Below are 16,600 nucleotides of genomic sequence, written 5' to 3' on the forward strand. Positions count from 1 at the left end.
TGATTTCTGTTGTGAGTGAAGACCCTGTTCCCTTTCCTCTTTTGGATATGGTCAGGGATAGCCAGCAGCAAGGGACTGGCAATGCAGTTTTGATTCACAGCTAGCTTCAAGGAAATAGGAGCTGTTCTTGGAATAGGGGCGGTGTTTCAGAGACAAAACGTGTGGCATCCATCCTTGGTTTGTGTCACAGCAAGACAGTAGTGAACAAAGATGAATACTGTGAGAGTGCAAGGTATTCCGAAGACTGAAGGTAAGGTATTTAAAGACACCACTTGTAGGAGATCCATGAGGAAGGGGTGAAGGCCAGAGACTCTTTAACTGTAGCAGCCCTTGTGAAAAACAAAACCTAGGCTGATCCTCCGCAGTGTTGATGAGGCTTTGCTTGATGGCAGCTCAGCAGGAATTGTCTGAGGTAGGTGGGTTTTGTTTTGGGCTTTTGTGGGGGTTTTTGTTTGCTTGGTTGGGTTTTCTGGAGAGCAGCGTCAGTGCAACTTTCAGGGGAATGATGTGGAGTCTGTGGGCTGTGCTGAGAGGAAATCTCTTGCAGGCAAGAGTGGGTCAGAGCTGGTGTGTGAGCAGTAAAATCGGTGCATGCTTGCCATTGTGTTCTTGGTGCTTTGGGAGAGCCGGGTGAGCCCTTTGCTGCCTTGAGACCCTTGGGGCATGGCAGAGAGACAATGGGCACCGCTTTGGCTGATCCCGGGGTTGGTTTCTGCGTGCCCATGGGAGGATTTCAGTTAGACCTGAAATCCAGGGGTCCCTTCAGGCCAGGTCACACCCTCAGGGTCGTCTTTCCTTGTCTGGAATGGCTGTTGGTGTGTGCCGAGAGCTCCAGTTGTCTCTGAGAAGTCACTGTCAAAATTTTAAGGGCGGCTGCTGCTGCTGCTGTGCTTCTGGTGAAGATGTTTAGTCCCGTTTGTTTTTGGAGAGCGGATCTGGTGGGTGTTGTGTCTCCAGCGAAGTCCTGGCCGGCAGACCTGCATATAGCGGTGTCAGAGCTCAGAGGAGCTCCTGGGAAGGGCATGGTCATAATGGCCATCGATATTGTTCTTTGTCCCGCTGTGTTGAAAAGGGGAAAGTTTGGGGCCTTATAAGGCAAAAGGGACCAGTGAAAGCTCAGCAGCACCAATGAAATGCACTTCTGTTTAGAGCTCCATGGCTGGTTTTCTGGCTTCCTGAAGTGAAGTAGCAGAGAAAAATGGCTTGTGGGTCCTCTGAGTGATGCGCATTTGGTGTTATGTGTCCTCTGTTTGTAAAGGAGGCAAAGTTAAGGTGAGCAAGAAGGGCTGCCCTTCAGTCAAACAGAGAGAAAGTGAAGCAGTATAGCTTGTTGGTTTTGGCAGTTTTGGCTTCTGCAGAAGAGATGGGCTGAGAAAACTGCCTTTCCCACCATTTCGAGACCAGCACAGCAGCCACCAGCTGTCTGTAGCTTTCCTTTTAGTGATGTTTCTGGTTGGAAGTTCTTGACAGCACTGGAAAAGATGGCATTGTCTTGGCAGACTAAGCAGGGTATTTTAAAACTCAGCTATGAGAGAATGAGGGGCATCAGATGAGAAAGACGAATGGTAGAGGCAGCAAGAGCTGAAACTAGAGCCTTGGGAGGCAGAGGCGAGATGGGGTCCTGACTTTTGTGCTCAGGACATGGGAATATTGGCCCCAGAGGAGAACTGAAGTGTAAGTCTGGCTGGCAAAGCAAGCTCCCTCCAATCTACTTGCCCCACTTGTTCCCTCTGACAGCTCTCCCAGAAGGGCAGCACCCAGTGTGTGTGGTAACTGCATTGCATTAGCTCCATCTGTGTAAGAAATAGTTCAGGGATTGAAATCCCTCATTTTTCCCTGCCATCCTAGAACACTTTAGCTTTTTCCAGGAGTGGCCCATGACATCAAAGGCTTTGCTTCAACACCCTGGCCCATTGATCTGCTCAGACTGTTGGCTTGTGTCGTGGGCTGAGTTTTGTCACCCAGGATAAAAGGATGACATCCAAGTTCAGAAATGTGAAAACGCCTCAGGTCAAACCATCGATTTTGCACAGTGGATCTACTGCTCAAAGCAACTGTTTTGTGACGCTCCAAAGAGACCATCCCACCTCTGCTGGGAGGATGTGGCCCGTGGTGGGAGCACTGGCTCAGACCAAAATGTCAGTGTGGGAGGACTCCGTAGGGCCCCTTGCACTCCTGTGCAAGATAGCATTTAGCCAGCCAGATCTCCTGAGCTTCCTTTCAGCCTGAGGCTCTGAGGAACTAGAGGCAGCCAGCAGGAAGGTCTGCTCACAGGGACCTGGGGGAAATAGAAGTTGCCTGAATATGGCTGTGGGTTTAGGGCATAGCTGTGAGTGCTGGTCACTGCCTGACAAAGGCTGATCGTTATACAAGTATCTGCACCTTTTCTGTCCCTGGTGCCAATCGTTTACTTGATTACAAAAACAGAGCTGGAGAGCAAGTCTGCCTCCCCGTTGTAAGGTAGTTTTACCATTCTAAAGCAGCTTTTATCCCCGAAGGAACAGAAATACTGGTGTGAATCTATACAGATCAACTGTATTTAAGGCAGCAGAAGGTAAGAACAGAGCTCAGTGAGCCAGATAAGATTAGTTGATTAGATCAGTGCCAAATCCATGAATGTCAGCAGGTAGTATTTTTTTATTATGCCATCTACCTAACTTGCAGCTGACAGCTGAATGTGTCTTGGCAAGTAGTGTAGCCAGCAATTTACTGCAGAACTTAAAGTGGTAGAAACACTGGGGTCATTATGCAGACAATTCTGCTCTGCTAAAAATACCAAGGATTAGGGGGACTAATACCTGGTGTGTTGATGCATTCAGGTAGTGTCTGCTTTTCATTTATTTCCTAGAGGGAGGGGGGTGGTTGTGCTTGTTTCGTTCAAATAAAAAAAAAAGAAAATGAAGGGCTTTGAAAAAAAGAAAGTGTCTTTCAGATTGTGGTTAATTCATAAAAGATGTTATCAGAGCTCAAGGAAAAACAATGAAATGCTTTCCCTTGACTTCTCTGGATGTAGGTTTTGAGTGTGTTGCCTCATGTGACATCAGGCCCAGTGCTGCTGCAGTTGTAGCTGACAGTGAGCAAACCCTCTGTCAGTGCAGAGGGAACAGCGTTTTGCTGATCGCAGGTTGCTGGGACGTTGCCAGTGAAGAAGCTCAGCAGCTGGGGGGGTCTCTCTCTTGCAAAGGCGTCTGCTCCGAGGAGAGGCTTTGCATCTTCTCTCTGTTTTCACACCTTCAGATTCAGCTCCTCGAACAAGCAGCTGCAAAAGCTTTGGAGTGGAAGGATGTTATATTATGACCTCTTTTGGAAAGTATCTTTTCTCCTTGCTGGTGTCTCTCTCTAGGATTTTCCTGTAATGTTCAGGGCACAGTACAAACTAGTCCTGGAAAGGAAAGGACCATGTTTGGTGGCAGCTTGTCGCTTCCAAGATGGTCATCATATACATTCCTCAAAGTCTTTTGCCAGCACAGGTGAAAACATATTGTCTTATTTTGTAGCCAAAGCAAACAGAAGCAGGAAGATGCTTGACTGCAAAACTCAGCCCGAATCCCTTGCTAGGCTGGTAACAGAGCCTGCAGCTACCCTGATGCCTTGGGCCTTGCAACTCCATCCCGTGTGGTCCCAGGGGAGCTGAACTGCCTGTGCCTGCATTTGACCCAGCGTGTGCTGTTGAAGCTGGGGATCAGACTTGGCTCCTCCACCCTGGAGGAGTCGTTCCGTACTTACTGCGATCTGACAGAGACTCCTTGCAAAGCGCAGACCAAAGCTTCCATTGCCCCTCGCCACGCTGGGTTTGTTTGAGCTGTTCCCTCTCTAAGGCTGCCTGCTCTGCTAGACCTGCACCCGTCTTTGCCCATGTGCAGGGCAGGGCCTCCTCTCCCACACCAGGACTGCTTCCTGTTCGTGTGAACCACTTCACCCCTCGCAGGTGTGTAACAAATGCAGCCTTCCTTTGCTGCAGGGGGGGTCCTGCCTGCCCACTCATGAGTAAAAATGCCTCTACCCTTCACCCTGCACTTTGAAACCTGCGTGTTTCCCCATTTGTAGAATCATAGACTGGATTGTGTTGTAAGGGACCTTAAAGATCATCTAGTTCCAACCCCCTTGCCACGGACAGGGACACCTTCCGCTACATCAGGTTGCTCAAAGCCCCGTCCAACCTGGCCTTAAGCACTTCCAGGGATGGGGCAGCCACAGCTTCTCTGGGCAACCTGTGCCAGTGTCTCACCACCCTCATAATGAAGAACTTCTTCCTAATGTCTAAATCTCCCTTCGTTCATCTTGACACTCTTCCCCATTGTCCTGGCACATTCTGCCCCTCATCCCCGGTTTGGAGGCCGTTGCTGAGCCCTGGCTCTGTGCAGGGAGAGAGGCCCCATGTCCCAGGGTTGCTGCTGCATCTCCTTCATCACAGCTGCAGGTGGAAGCCCATCGCATCACTTGAGGCTGGCTTACTCAGAGGCTGAAAACCTGTTCCTGCTTTTGGCTCTGGGTTTGTGAAGGGATTGTCAGGTGAGGTGCCAGGTCTGAGCAGTGCAGGGGGGGATTTGGGGATGGGGGTTCCTGTGATACTCCCCAGGTACCAGCGGGAGTCCTGCTGTATGTGTACGCGTATCAGACACTGCTTTTGCTAAAGGCCAGTTCTGCCTCTGCCGTATGATTGTTTTTGTAGCGTGAAGGCAAAGGCTGGAACAGACCCTTTATCTGTTCTAAGAGGAGGCTTTCCAGTCTGTTTAGAGGAAAACTGATTGCAGGGTAAAAATAGCTGCTGTTAGGGAGCAAGTGAAAATTGATTTCATAGGAGAGGTCACTTGCTGCTGGCTGAATAAAACAGAAGATGGCACTGTGGTGCTTTTTGATTGATTGCTTATGAAGCAGACTTTCTTGGGACTGAGGTCCTGGCATAAGCTGGATTGTGGCGACATAGCAACAAAGCAGGGAAATCCGCTGGTAAAGGTCTGACTCTAATTTCTGGTTTTGTGTGATCCCCAGGAATCCAGATGTTCATCTGCAACCGTGAACACTACGGTTTCCTTCCCATGCCCCTGAAATCGCAGCAGACACTGCAAGAAGAAACTGAGAACTTTGTGCACACGCTAATCGAAGCTATGAGTAAGTTGCTGTGCCCTGCCATGATGGACACCCCACACGCCAGCCCTCACTCCCAGTACCCCGCAGTTAATGTTTGTGGAGCTCTCTTGCCAGCAGCCCAGCTTTCTTCCCCTTGGGATTCTGCATCCTGATCTGACTGTTCTCGTGCAGTTTTGATATGCAGTTTTCCATCTTCTACCCAGGGATGTAATCACTTCACAGTCAGGTCAACCCCATTCACAAAATCCCTCAGCTTCCCCAGATCAAAAGCAAAGATGCATCTTTAATGTGGAGCGGGTGCTGCAGAACCCTGTGTTTTGTCATGATGCCTGTCTGGCACACGGCTGCTGGCTTCTGCTTTGCAACGTGGACGCTTTCTGCTATACCCGCTCCTGGCCTGACTTCACATCCCAGCTCCTTGGGGCTTTCGGCCCAGTGATGAAAACACATGGCAACGCATTATATTGATGCAACATGTACGTGAAGGTGATGCTTGGATCTCTCCTCTCTTTCAGTCGATCGTCCTCCCATTGAACCCTCTCAGTATGTCTCTGTTCCTCCAAAGCACCCTGACAAGATGGGATTTGACGAAGTAAGGAACTTACTTTTCTGTTACCGTCTTCCCACTCATCACCTGGAGGACCTGGGTTCTCCCTGCTGCTGAGCTTCTAGTCATTTCCCTCAAGAGTGTCTTATCTTTTCCCATAGTTAGCTCTTTCCTGATCACTCATCTTTTTGGCTTAAATCTTCTGCAAGGAGAAAATAGCCATTTTTGATTTGGGAAGAACTGCTGAGCTCAGGGGAGCAGAAGGGAAAGGGCTCAGAGAGTGCGCTTTCCCTCTGGTGTTTGCTCTAGAAAAACAACGCCAGTCAGGTCTGTGGGCACTTAGTACCTGCTACAAGAGCCACGTTTAGAAGTGTTGGCTTGTGTAGAAGGGCAGTGCCCAGCAAATCTTTGGGCTTCCTGTCTTCAAGGTATGGATGTTTGAATGCAGCCAGGAGGAGATGGAGAAATCAGGCTGAAAAGCAGGTTATTTCCTCAGTTCTTGTGTGTTTTCTCTACATCCGACTCTGCGGAGCAGCTTGGCAGTCCTTCCATTCTGTGGCATAATCTCGTCTTTTGGGAAACCTCTCCTGCTTTCCAGTGACAGAAGGGAGTGAGTTCTCTCACCTGAGAGAAACGCTGGAGTTCTGGAGCAGCTGTGGGTGTCAGGCTCTCAGCTGGGTTCTAGCCCAACCTGGGTATGTCCAGGAGTGATGAAAACCATGCACGCTGTCTCTGTACCGGGGCAGCCTCTCCCCCTGCCCTTCTTGGTTGCCACATTTTTCTGCTATGGCCTTAAGTAGAAGTGAACTTCAAAGACGGTTGCTGACGCTGTTAGTGCCCCAAGAAGCCACAGAAATTCCCCTCCCAACTCTGCCTGATGTTGTGAAGAAGGCAGGCATTGAGGGGAGAAGGCTGGAGAGGGCTCTGCTGTGCTTTCATTAACCAGTGTCCGTGTTATTCACAGAGCCAGCAGCCCCTGCGTATGCATCTGCCGCGGTGGCGGCGGCACCATTATCAGGGGAGCCTTTGTTTTGCTGGTGTATTCTGCTCCATCTGTTTACGGGAATCGTAAAGCCTGAACCTGATTTGGCTCTGTGTGTTTGAGCGTCTGTGTTGAGGACACAGCTGGGGGAGGTTTTTTCCATGTTGTCCTTTGTGGCTGTGCTTTATTTATCCAATTTATTATTTTTGCATTTGTACTGAGCTGGAATTTGATCTGCTTCTTACTGGGATGAGGTTTTGCTCCACAGGCTACAAGGCTGCACTTGCCTGCCTGGGACTGAAAAATATCCCTGACCCTCTGCAGTGTACCTGCAAATGAGGGCTGAAGTCCTCTGCCCACCACCAGAGAGTCTGTCTCCTCAAGGCCTGGTGGAGCCTTGCCCAGACATCTCTATCCCCAGTCTTGGCTCTCTGTTAGGCTTTCTGCTCTTGCAGGGGTAGCAGTGGGTTTTCAGTGCCTGCAGTAATGACAAAAATCCTTTCTTTACTCTCTACTTATACTTGAATGGTGGCCTCACTGATACTCCTAAATACAGGCAGTGGCAGCGTTGTGGAGAAACATGTGGGTCAGTGTTCCTCTAGGACTGAGGCTGGAGATGGCCATGTTACTCTGTGTTTAATATAAATCAAAACATCCTCTATCTTGGTAAGTTATAGGCTTTGCTGTGACTGGTCTCCCCTCACCTTTATTGACCCTCGAAGAGCAAGTTTCCCCTGTGAGCATCCATAAAAAGTGATTTTAAGATTGAGAACTAGCCTCTAAGCTTTCAACTCAAAACCATCTCCATTTTTTTGAGAAATTCTAAGTAACCCGAATGAAAACAGACCCAGTATTTCCAAAAGATGTGCTTTTCCAATGGGGCTGCTGGAGAAGAGTGGATCAGGAGTCCGTTTTCTTCCTCAGTCCCAAGCTGGGAGGCTGATATCTTTCTCTTCTACCCAGATTTTCATGATCAATCTGAAGCGTCGGAAAGACAGGCGGGATCGGATGCTGCGGACTCTCTATGAGCAGGAGATCTCGGTCAAGATAGTGGAGGCTGTGGATGGAAAGTGAGTTTTGGCTGGGGTTGCTGTTTGCAAGGAGCGGGTCGTGCAAAACTGCTTTAACACCGTCTTCTTGGATGCCCTGACCTCCCTTCTGGTGGGGAAGGGTGGGCTGAGGGGAGAGGTGAATGTCACTTTTCTCTACCTAACAGTCTGTTAGGGACAGTTTTGCTCTCTTTCTTTCTTCTTTTGCAATTAGCAAGTCTCCATGAGAGAAGCAGGGCAGGGTGGTTCAGACTAAGATGAAAATCGGGTGAAAATCCTGCTGATTTCTGTGAACTGTAACGCTTGCACACAGTTCAAGAGTCAGCAGTAAAAGTGAGAGCAGTTATCTCCTGGGAAGACTGTGCATCCTAGTGCTGCAAAGCTGTTGTGTTACAGCGTTAACCCTGACACAGCCCTTTCCAAGTTTATTCTAAGGTGTGTTAAGACCTCTGTATAATGAGAAATCAAGGCAGAAATGTTTTGTGTGGGAATTGCAAAAGGCCTCAGGGAGATAGGAACCCACGTGCCATCTAGCGGTCTTGGAGGCTTGGGCAGCCATCAAGACCTCTTAGGGAAACAATCTAAGCCAAGCACCTGAGAAGTTGATGGTCCCACAAGAAGTTGTTGGCAGAGTTAAGGCTATGATTTGTCAGCTTGATTTAGAAATGTAAATCAGTAAGTTAATTTTTCTCGGGGGTTTTTGAGCGAAACAGGTGCAGGCATTTCTCAAGAGACAGGTTTTCTTTGAACATCAGCAGCGTTTCCCATGTTGTGTCTGTGTCTGACTTGAATTCACTTTTCTTTTAAATGGTGATGGATATTTTCTCTTTCTCAGAGCACTTAACACGAGTCAGCTCAAAGCTCTCAGCATCGATATGCTCCCAGGATACCGGGACCCATACTCTTCCAGGCCACTAACCAGAGGAGAGATTGGCTGCTTCCTTAGTCACTATTACATCTGGAAGGAGGTGAGGAGTTTGCGGGTGCCTTGGCATTCCTGCAGGAAGGCGCTGTGGGTAGATGCAGGAGGAAGGCACACAGCCAGTCCAAGTACGATGTGGGTTTCTGGAAGCGTAGGATGGAGCCGTTTTCCTTGGTTTGTAGGGCATCAAAGGCTGCTGCATGTTCCTTTGGGGAGGTGGTTGCTGTGGTCATGCGAGATGGTAGCTCTTGGCTTCTAGATGGTGCGACTTCAGATGGGGTTGTGCCAGTGTGATCGCTTCTGAACCTGTTGGTTTCAGGTGGTGAACAGAGAACTGGAGAAGACGCTTGTTATTGAGGACGATGTGCGCTTTGAACACCAGTTTAAGAAGAAGCTCATGAAGCTGATGGGTGACATTCAACAAGCCCAGCTAGACTGGGAGCTTATGTAAGTAACTGAGCCACCTGGGAACTCGTGGGCACGCAGGAGGGGTCAGCAGCGCCTGCTGTGTCGTGGTAGAGATGCAGGTTAGTGCTGGAGTGCAGGGGAAGGTGTCAGAGACTTCTCGGTGGCTCTTCCCATCAGGACAGATCTGCGTTCTGGGGCAGGCTGATGCTGGAAAATCCCTTGGGTACCGTTGCTGCCCTTTGTGGGCAGTGTTGGTTGATGTCCACAGTGTCTGGAGATGCTGGTGTGACAGGAGCTGACACAGCTCAGTCCTGAGGTTTGGACCATGTCATCTTGGCTCCCTTATGAAGTCTTTCCCAGTTTTACCTCCCAGTGGGTTAAGGCTTGATGTCCAGGAGTGGTGCAGGATAGAAATCTGTGAGCCTGGTCAGGGATGACTTCTTGGGTTGCCCCTCTGCCCTTCCTTGGTTGACATGAACAGTCTTGTGGTCCTAGTTGCTTCACATTCCCTTTGGTTCCAGTTTCCTTGGTTTTTTCACCCTTTAAGCTACATTGGCTGGAAAAGGATGCAGGTGCAAGAGCCTGAGAAAGCCGTTCCCAATGTCATGAATTTGGTGGAAGCTGATTACTCGTACTGGACCCTGGGGTACGCAATCTCTTTCCAAGGGGCTCAGAAACTCATCGGAGCTGAGCCTTTCAGCAAGATGCTGCCTGTAGATGAATTTCTGCCAGTCATGTACAACAAGCACCCTGTGTAAGTAGTAAGTCTTTGTTCTTATGTTGACGTGGGCTGGATCTTGCTAACATCCTTAAGCCAGGTCATGTTGGTGCGTCTCACTTGTGTAGCCTGGTTGGTGGGAGACAGGGCTACTCATACTTTTCAGCTCTCTAGAGCAGAGCTGCTGACACGGGTCAAAGGAGGTGACAGACCTGCTGCAAGGGGATGTTGTCCACAAGCTGTGAACCAGGTAAGGGCTGGTCCTGAGACCCTAGGTTATCTCTGGTAATGGAGGTGTCGGTCGTATAGGTTGTGTGTGATTGTAAGACAGGAAGTTATGGCTGCTGAGAGTCAGAACTCTCTACTAGAACTGCACCCAGCAACTACCTCCACTCCCTGGGATCTGTTTGCTTGGTGGGTTGGCTTGTATCTCTCAGTTACAAGCAGTGGCACTGGTGAACGTTCCCTCTCTTACTGGGGTGATTTTTCTCTCCTCTTTAGAGCAAAGTACATGGAGTACTATGAGTCCAGAGACTTGAAGGCCTTTTCAGCAGAACCCCTGCTTGTTTACCCCACGCACTACACGGGGCAGCCAGGCTACCTCAGCGACACAGAGACCTCTACAATCTGGGACAACGAGACTGTGTCAACAGACTGGGACAGAACACGCTCCTGGAAATCTCGTCAGCAGGGCAAGATGCACAGCGATGCCCAGCACAAGGATGCTCTGCCTTCCCAGTCATCTCTCAACGCGCCATCCTCCAGGGATGAGCTATGACTGCCCGCTTCCCCTGGGACTCTGTTGACAGCTGAACCTGCCTCACACGTTAGCTTTTCACCCTTGAAAGTTGTAGAGCAGCTCTTCACGTGGCCTCCTTCCCTCTGCTTTCAATGGCAAAGCACAGTGGTTGGACCTGCTGACTAACCAAGCCGCTTAAGACTGGGTGGGAGGTGAAGGAGGAAAAGGAACAAGTGTTCCAGAGTGGCAGAAAAAAGGCAGAGATGTGAACAAAAGCCCTCACAAGCTTTTGTGAAAAAATCCCAACCTTGAATGACATCTTTCTACAGTTCTTCATGCAGAACACTGTATTTATAAAGATTAATATATAGAGGTGTACAAGTGTTAATACCTTTCTGGATAGCTGTAACTGGGCTGCTGTGTAACTACAACTCCTTGTAAGTTTGCAGGCTTTTATAGCCCTGTTCACTGAGAGAAACTGCAGGCAAGCATTTGGGTTATTTGGTTTTGGTTTTGAAACGAATCCCTGTCAGAATCAAGATGGTTTCCAGAAACGCTGAGTGCTCTGGAGCAGCGCTCCTCTGTAGCCTCTTCTCCCTCATTGCATCTCAAAAGAAAACCGTTGCTGCTTCGCCTCCGCAGACTTCAAAACTTGCTAGATCCCATCTAAACAGGCCTCCCAGCCCAGAACCGATGTCTTGGCGTGTCTAAAATCTTGGAAGCTGGATGGGAAAGTGCAGGTTGCTGGCTTTCTCTCCGCCCTGCCTGAAGGGAGCACAGGTGGAGTTAGTCCGTGTCATGTCCTGCTTCCTTCCCCCATCTCTAAAAGCTCAATTTATTTCTTCAGGAAAACAAAGCCTGATGACCTATTTGCCGGCCTGTTTAATTAGGCCATAAAGCCAAGCGCAGGACTTCTAGGAACTTAAAATCTAAACAGTTTGTTTACAAACTGCTTGACACTATCCTTATAAAAACAAAACAACCTACAGAAATGTTAGTGTTGTCACCCGTACTGTTCTCAACAGCCGTGATAGAATTGTGCACTACAGGGCTATTAGGCACAGACCTCAAGCTACAGGCTGCTGTTGCAGTGGCTGGGTTGGTTGGTTTGGTTGGGTTTTGGTGGTGGTGGTGCTTATTTTTTTTTATCTGTTTTTAATAATTAGTGATCAGTGTTGTGCTTTCTGCTAAAGAAGACATGTTCTTACCTGTCAGCCGGTCTGATAATACATAGAACCTGGTGCAAGATGCGCAGCTGTGTATATTCTTCGTTGGGTGGGAGTAGCCCTGGCAGGGAAGGCCAGCTCAAGAGTTTTGCATCTGTGTCGCTCTACCGTGGAGTCACTGGCTGTATGAATGTGCCGGTTCTGCAGCTACCCCCTGGAAGGCATGTTCCTTCTGCTGTCCAGGCCGGAGCAGGTGCCCATGCGCCATGGTGAGTATGAAGAGCAGGTCTGCTGCGGGCCGCCACACACAGCCTGGTTCATTCCTTTCTGAGAAGCCCTCTTGCTTCCTCCTCCCATCTTGTTTTACGAGTGGCCGCTCTGAGCTGCTTGAAGCACGATGGCCATCCCAGAGATGTTGGTGAGAAGCCTTCAGAAGCAGGACTTCTGTGAAGGGGTAAGCATCCAGCATGTTGTCAGGTGTCAACGTGGGTATGAGTATGATGTTACTAAGTTGGTCCATCGCATCATGCTTCCCTTGGGATTGGGGCTGATTTTGCAGCGTAGCTGTTTCTCCAGGCCTTTAGTAATGCTGTTTGAAGGCTGGCAGCTGCTGGAGCTGTGGTGAGAAGGGTTCCCGAGAGGAGCAGGGCCCCAGCTTGGCACAGCGTCTGTGCAGGCTTCCAGTCCCCGTAACGTGCGTGTGCGTCTGAGTGTGTCAGAACAGGAGGGATGAGCCAGCACGGGTGGGTGAGCCCCTTTGGCCTGGGGTCATTTCTCCAGTGCAATATTGTGGCTGCCTCTCCATGTTAAGGCTCCCTGTGGTTACGCTGTGTTCATATACATCGCTACTACGTATGTCTTCCACCCTCATGCACTTTCTGTTCCGTGATAGACCCAGCTCTGTGTCTAGGTAGAGAGGCCTCTCCTTTATCCCAGCCATGGGAGCTGATTTACCTGTGTCAGCCTGAGCTCTGGTTTTACCAGCCCTTCTTCTTCTGACCTTTCGTGATGCCATTGAAGCAGTTTCTCCGTGAACATCTTGGCTGAAAAGCCCCTGGTGCTTCTCACAGTACTCCGTGCTTTGTGCTGGGGGCTGGAGAGGGAAGGGACTTGACGCCCTGGGGGCGAGTGTGGCATCCCCACTCCCAGAGCTGCTCGCCCTGCTCGGTGCCTCCGGGCTGGGGATGTGGTCTGTGGCACAGCCTGACAGCTGCCCTTTGGTCTCTTCCCTGTGGAGGTGGGGCGCATCCCTGGACTGGCCATGCAGGAAATGATTAAAAGGAAAACACAAAAAGGGCTTTTTTAACCTTGGTGTAGCTTATTCAAATAATAAAGGGTAAAACAAGGTCTTTGCATCACTTGCACAGGCCTTCTGTATTGGAGCCACCAGGCTACCCGGGCCTTAAAGCGCGTCCTGCAGATGTGGCGGGGCAGGGGCCCGAGGCTGGACGAGGCTGGCACTGACCAACAGGTAAAGCTGCTGTTTGGACACGTCTGCCCCGTCGCCTCGTGTGGGCCGGAGCTGGCTAACGCCGTGCTCTCAGGAAATGATGCTGTCGGTGGAGCTGGTTTGGATGCTCGGAGAGGCTGAGTTTTGTTAACTTGGATTTCCCCAAGTAGAGCAGTAGCGGTTTATCAAAAGCATCTTGACAAGAGCATTGGGGTGGGTGGTTGGGTGGTTTGGGGTTTTTTGTGTGCGTGGTTTTTTTCTTCTAGTTGACTCTGGCAGCGAGTGGTGCAAGGGGCATGATGGCGGTTTCAGGGGAGGAAGGGAACAAATGAAGAATACCTGAATTAAATGAATGTGTCAGTTTCAGAGCAGATGTGGCCTCCATCTACCTGCTTCAAAATGGGCTTCAAAACTGAGCGCAAGGAGGAGCACAGGCTTGAGCCAGCCGCCGGGCTCTGGTGGAGACGCTGTTTGCTGCGTGCAGGGCAGGGGCTGCGCCGTCCTGGGGTATGGTGCAGCATAGGCACGGAAGGGATGTCCCCTCCTGCAGGTTTAGCACCCACAGCCCAAATGTGGAGGTGCCTTGTGCTGTGCGTAGTCATGCACTTGCTCAGACACCTTGAAAATGAGTTTCTGTTAGCAGAACTTAACAAGGGAAAAATAAGAATTTGGCAGGCTGCTTCACGATGCACAGAGGGCTCCTTTTCCTCCTTCCCCCCTCCTTTTGGTATGGGGTTTGTGCTCTGCTGTGGAGCATGAGAGCTGAAACCCAGAAGCCCCCAGCTGATGGGAATAAACACCCAGCAAGTGCCTACCCCAGAGAGTCTGGTGGCAGAGCAGTGGAAGCTAGGAACAGGTTTTACAGAGTCTAAGTAGCAAGCCAGCTGACAAAGCAGCTTGTTCCCAAGAAAGGTTATGGTGACAGGCCCTAAAAATGATGATCTGCAAGAAGAGCGCTTGTCATCTGATAACTCTGTCTTTGCCTTTCTTTAGGAAAGGACAAGTGGTGGTGTATTCTCAATATGGAAATATGAATTTCCTAGTTCACAGGTAGATTGTATTTATCCTGAAGGAAATTGAGTGAGGTTGTGTTGTTTTGTTTTGTATCCCTAGGTAGTTTACCTAGGAAAAAAGCAAGAGGCAGCTTAAATTCAGTGTAATCATTCTTCTTGGCTTTGCTGTTGTAACATGAAAGGCAGTTGACAGTTGTCGTGACAGTCGTGGCAAAGGCAACTGCCGTAGTTCAGGGGCTCGGCATGACTTTGACGGTTTTAGGAGTCTCCCTCAGTGCTGAAGTAACTTGTGAATGGCAGGTCATCTGTGTGAGAGGTCTGAGGGGAAGAGGAACTGTGCTAAGAGGTAGAAGAAGCAGCTGTGCTGCGTAAACTCCAACCCTCAGGATTGTGTGCAGGGGAGGGGAAAAAACCCCAACAAAGGAATGGTGGTGAGGCCAGGAGGGGAAAATGCCATGATGGAGACAATGGGGAAAAGATGGAAACACTCAAACCCATTTTATTTTATCAACTTGCCGCAGAAATCATTCACTGCACCAAAAGAGAATAATTTCATGAAGTAGTTGTAAAATCTGTGTATAATCTCAGATGCCCAGTTAGCCACAACAGAGATCATTAAACTGCAAGCTCAAAAAAGAGCACAGAATTTTCCAGAGCAGTAGCAGGTTGCTGTGCATGGCGGATGCACTGGGATGGTTTTTGCTTTCCTGACGTTTATCTTTAGCTCTCAACAAGCTCATTGCACTCTTGCAGCGTACAACTGGACTACACAGAGCTCATGATAAGCTGCTGTGACTCGATGGGTAACAGAGGTGAGACCGGTTTACTTGGACAACCCTTGCTAGCCCCTCTGTTGTTGAAACACAGAAGCCATCCTCACAAAAAACTGTAGACATTTAAACAAGATGCACGCCAGGAATGCTGGCGCTGTTACAACCAGTCCATAACTTGTTACTGGATGTGATGTTGAAAATGAAAACAATGCAGAAGGCAGGTTGTAGCTGAAGGGTTACACCTACAGGGATACAGCTGAAATGTGGTGTTTCAAGTTCTCAAGGGGTCAGGGAAGATGAGTTGCAGGAGCTGGAAGAAGTTCCAACAGTAAAAGCGATGAAGTTGAAGAGGGTGACGAAGGTGGTGTGAGGTGTTAAACAAAACCCAAACCCAACACCAAACAAACAAAAACCCCCAACCTGACATGCAGCAAGAAAGTCTAAGCTAAGAACATAGACTCACCCGAGGCAAATACTAGTGGAAAAACGTTTAATACTTATTGTATAAAGATCACAGGATAGCAATTAAAAACATCTTTTTCATACGTAACGCAATGGAAAGTGTGAACTAGGGAAACCCGCTATCTTTACCCTCTCAATAAAAACTAAATTGGAATTCTTGAACTATTCGGACTAGGAGCTACATGTTGGTACTTGTAAATAGAAGTGGTAAATCTTATAGTAGTGTACAATTATACTAACATATACTATACTAATAATATAAATCAACTATACTAATTGTAGTGTAAAACTATAGTGACATGTACTAGTAATATAAATAAACTATGCTAATTGTAGTGTAAAACTATGCTAACATGTACTATACTAATATAAATAAACTATGCTAATTGTAGTGTAAAACTATACTAACATATACTATACTAATAATATAATTAAACTATACTAACTGTAGTGTTAAACTATACTAAGTGTACCCTCTTACAGAACTGTAACATACATTACTACTAGTATTAGTAATCTAACTCAAAGACTTTTCAGTAAGGGCTGCTTATGATCTATGTCTTGCCTATGGCTTTGAAAACTAAAATCTCTTCACTATCCTATCCTATCTATGATACTTTCAAGTGGAATATTGGTTGAGGAGTCATTTTCCATTGAGATGGTCACGGCTGGGGCAGACATTACAGACACCACCCCCAAGTGAATGCATCCACTGAATAGCCGACTGGAGGATTCGGAGAGCTACACAACAGAAAGAAAGAAAAACACTGTCACAAGCTGGACATCTTTTCTGTCTGCATGAGTCATTCTGGAGGAAGAACTTGGGAAAGCAGAAGGCACATAGAAAACCTCAGCCATCTGCACTCTGCCCGGCAGACTGGCAGTGGTATTCCTTGCCTCCAGAAAAAGTGAACTTCGTTGGATTCTTTTCACCATTTTAATGAAAACTGATTTCCAATTTGGTGTGCTGGACACTGTGCACTGCTTGCTCTTACCTCTCTGAATTTATAAACTAGCACGAAAATTGTTCCTTTTTCTGACACCTCAGAAAGGCTTGCTTGTGTCTAATCTCTTTCATCATTAATAATCCTCATGACTACTTCTAACAATAGACAGGGACAACTTCAGACAGAAGGATGCATTTCTAGCTGACGGGGTCTTCTTGAAGCAATTCAGTGGTCTGGATCCCCAGCCAGGTTTTTCAGCTGGTGAGATGAGTACTACTCGTGTTGACATGAGCCCGAACAAATCAAACACCAAATGCCCTTTGCCCGAGGTCA

At 48.6% G+C, this 16,600-nt stretch overlaps 1 protein-coding gene across 1 annotated transcript in view; it reads left to right on the forward strand.

Annotated features, from left to right (window-relative positions):
• The window catches only part of LOC115612307 (procollagen galactosyltransferase 2-like), a 58,009-nt gene extending 42,090 nt beyond the window's left edge, over window positions 1–15,919 (forward strand). Inside the window, exons 6-12 of the mRNA XM_030496440.1 lie at window positions 4,993–5,112; window positions 5,607–5,683; window positions 7,584–7,690; window positions 8,505–8,637; window positions 8,911–9,038; window positions 9,547–9,753; window positions 10,219–15,919. Coding sequence (XP_030352300.1) covers window positions 4,993–5,112; window positions 5,607–5,683; window positions 7,584–7,690; window positions 8,505–8,637; window positions 8,911–9,038; window positions 9,547–9,753; window positions 10,219–10,495 — 1,049 coding nt within the window. The 3' untranslated portion in view covers window positions 10,496–15,919. The remainder of the gene's footprint in view (window positions 1–4,992; window positions 5,113–5,606; window positions 5,684–7,583; window positions 7,691–8,504; window positions 8,638–8,910; window positions 9,039–9,546; window positions 9,754–10,218) is intronic.
• Window positions 15,920–16,600: the final 681 nt, after the last annotated feature.

This window comes from Strigops habroptila, chromosome 8, assembly GCF_004027225.2.
Source record: "Strigops habroptila isolate Jane chromosome 8, bStrHab1.2.pri, whole genome shotgun sequence".
Classification (NCBI taxonomy): domain Eukaryota; kingdom Metazoa; phylum Chordata; class Aves; order Psittaciformes; family Psittacidae; genus Strigops; species Strigops habroptila.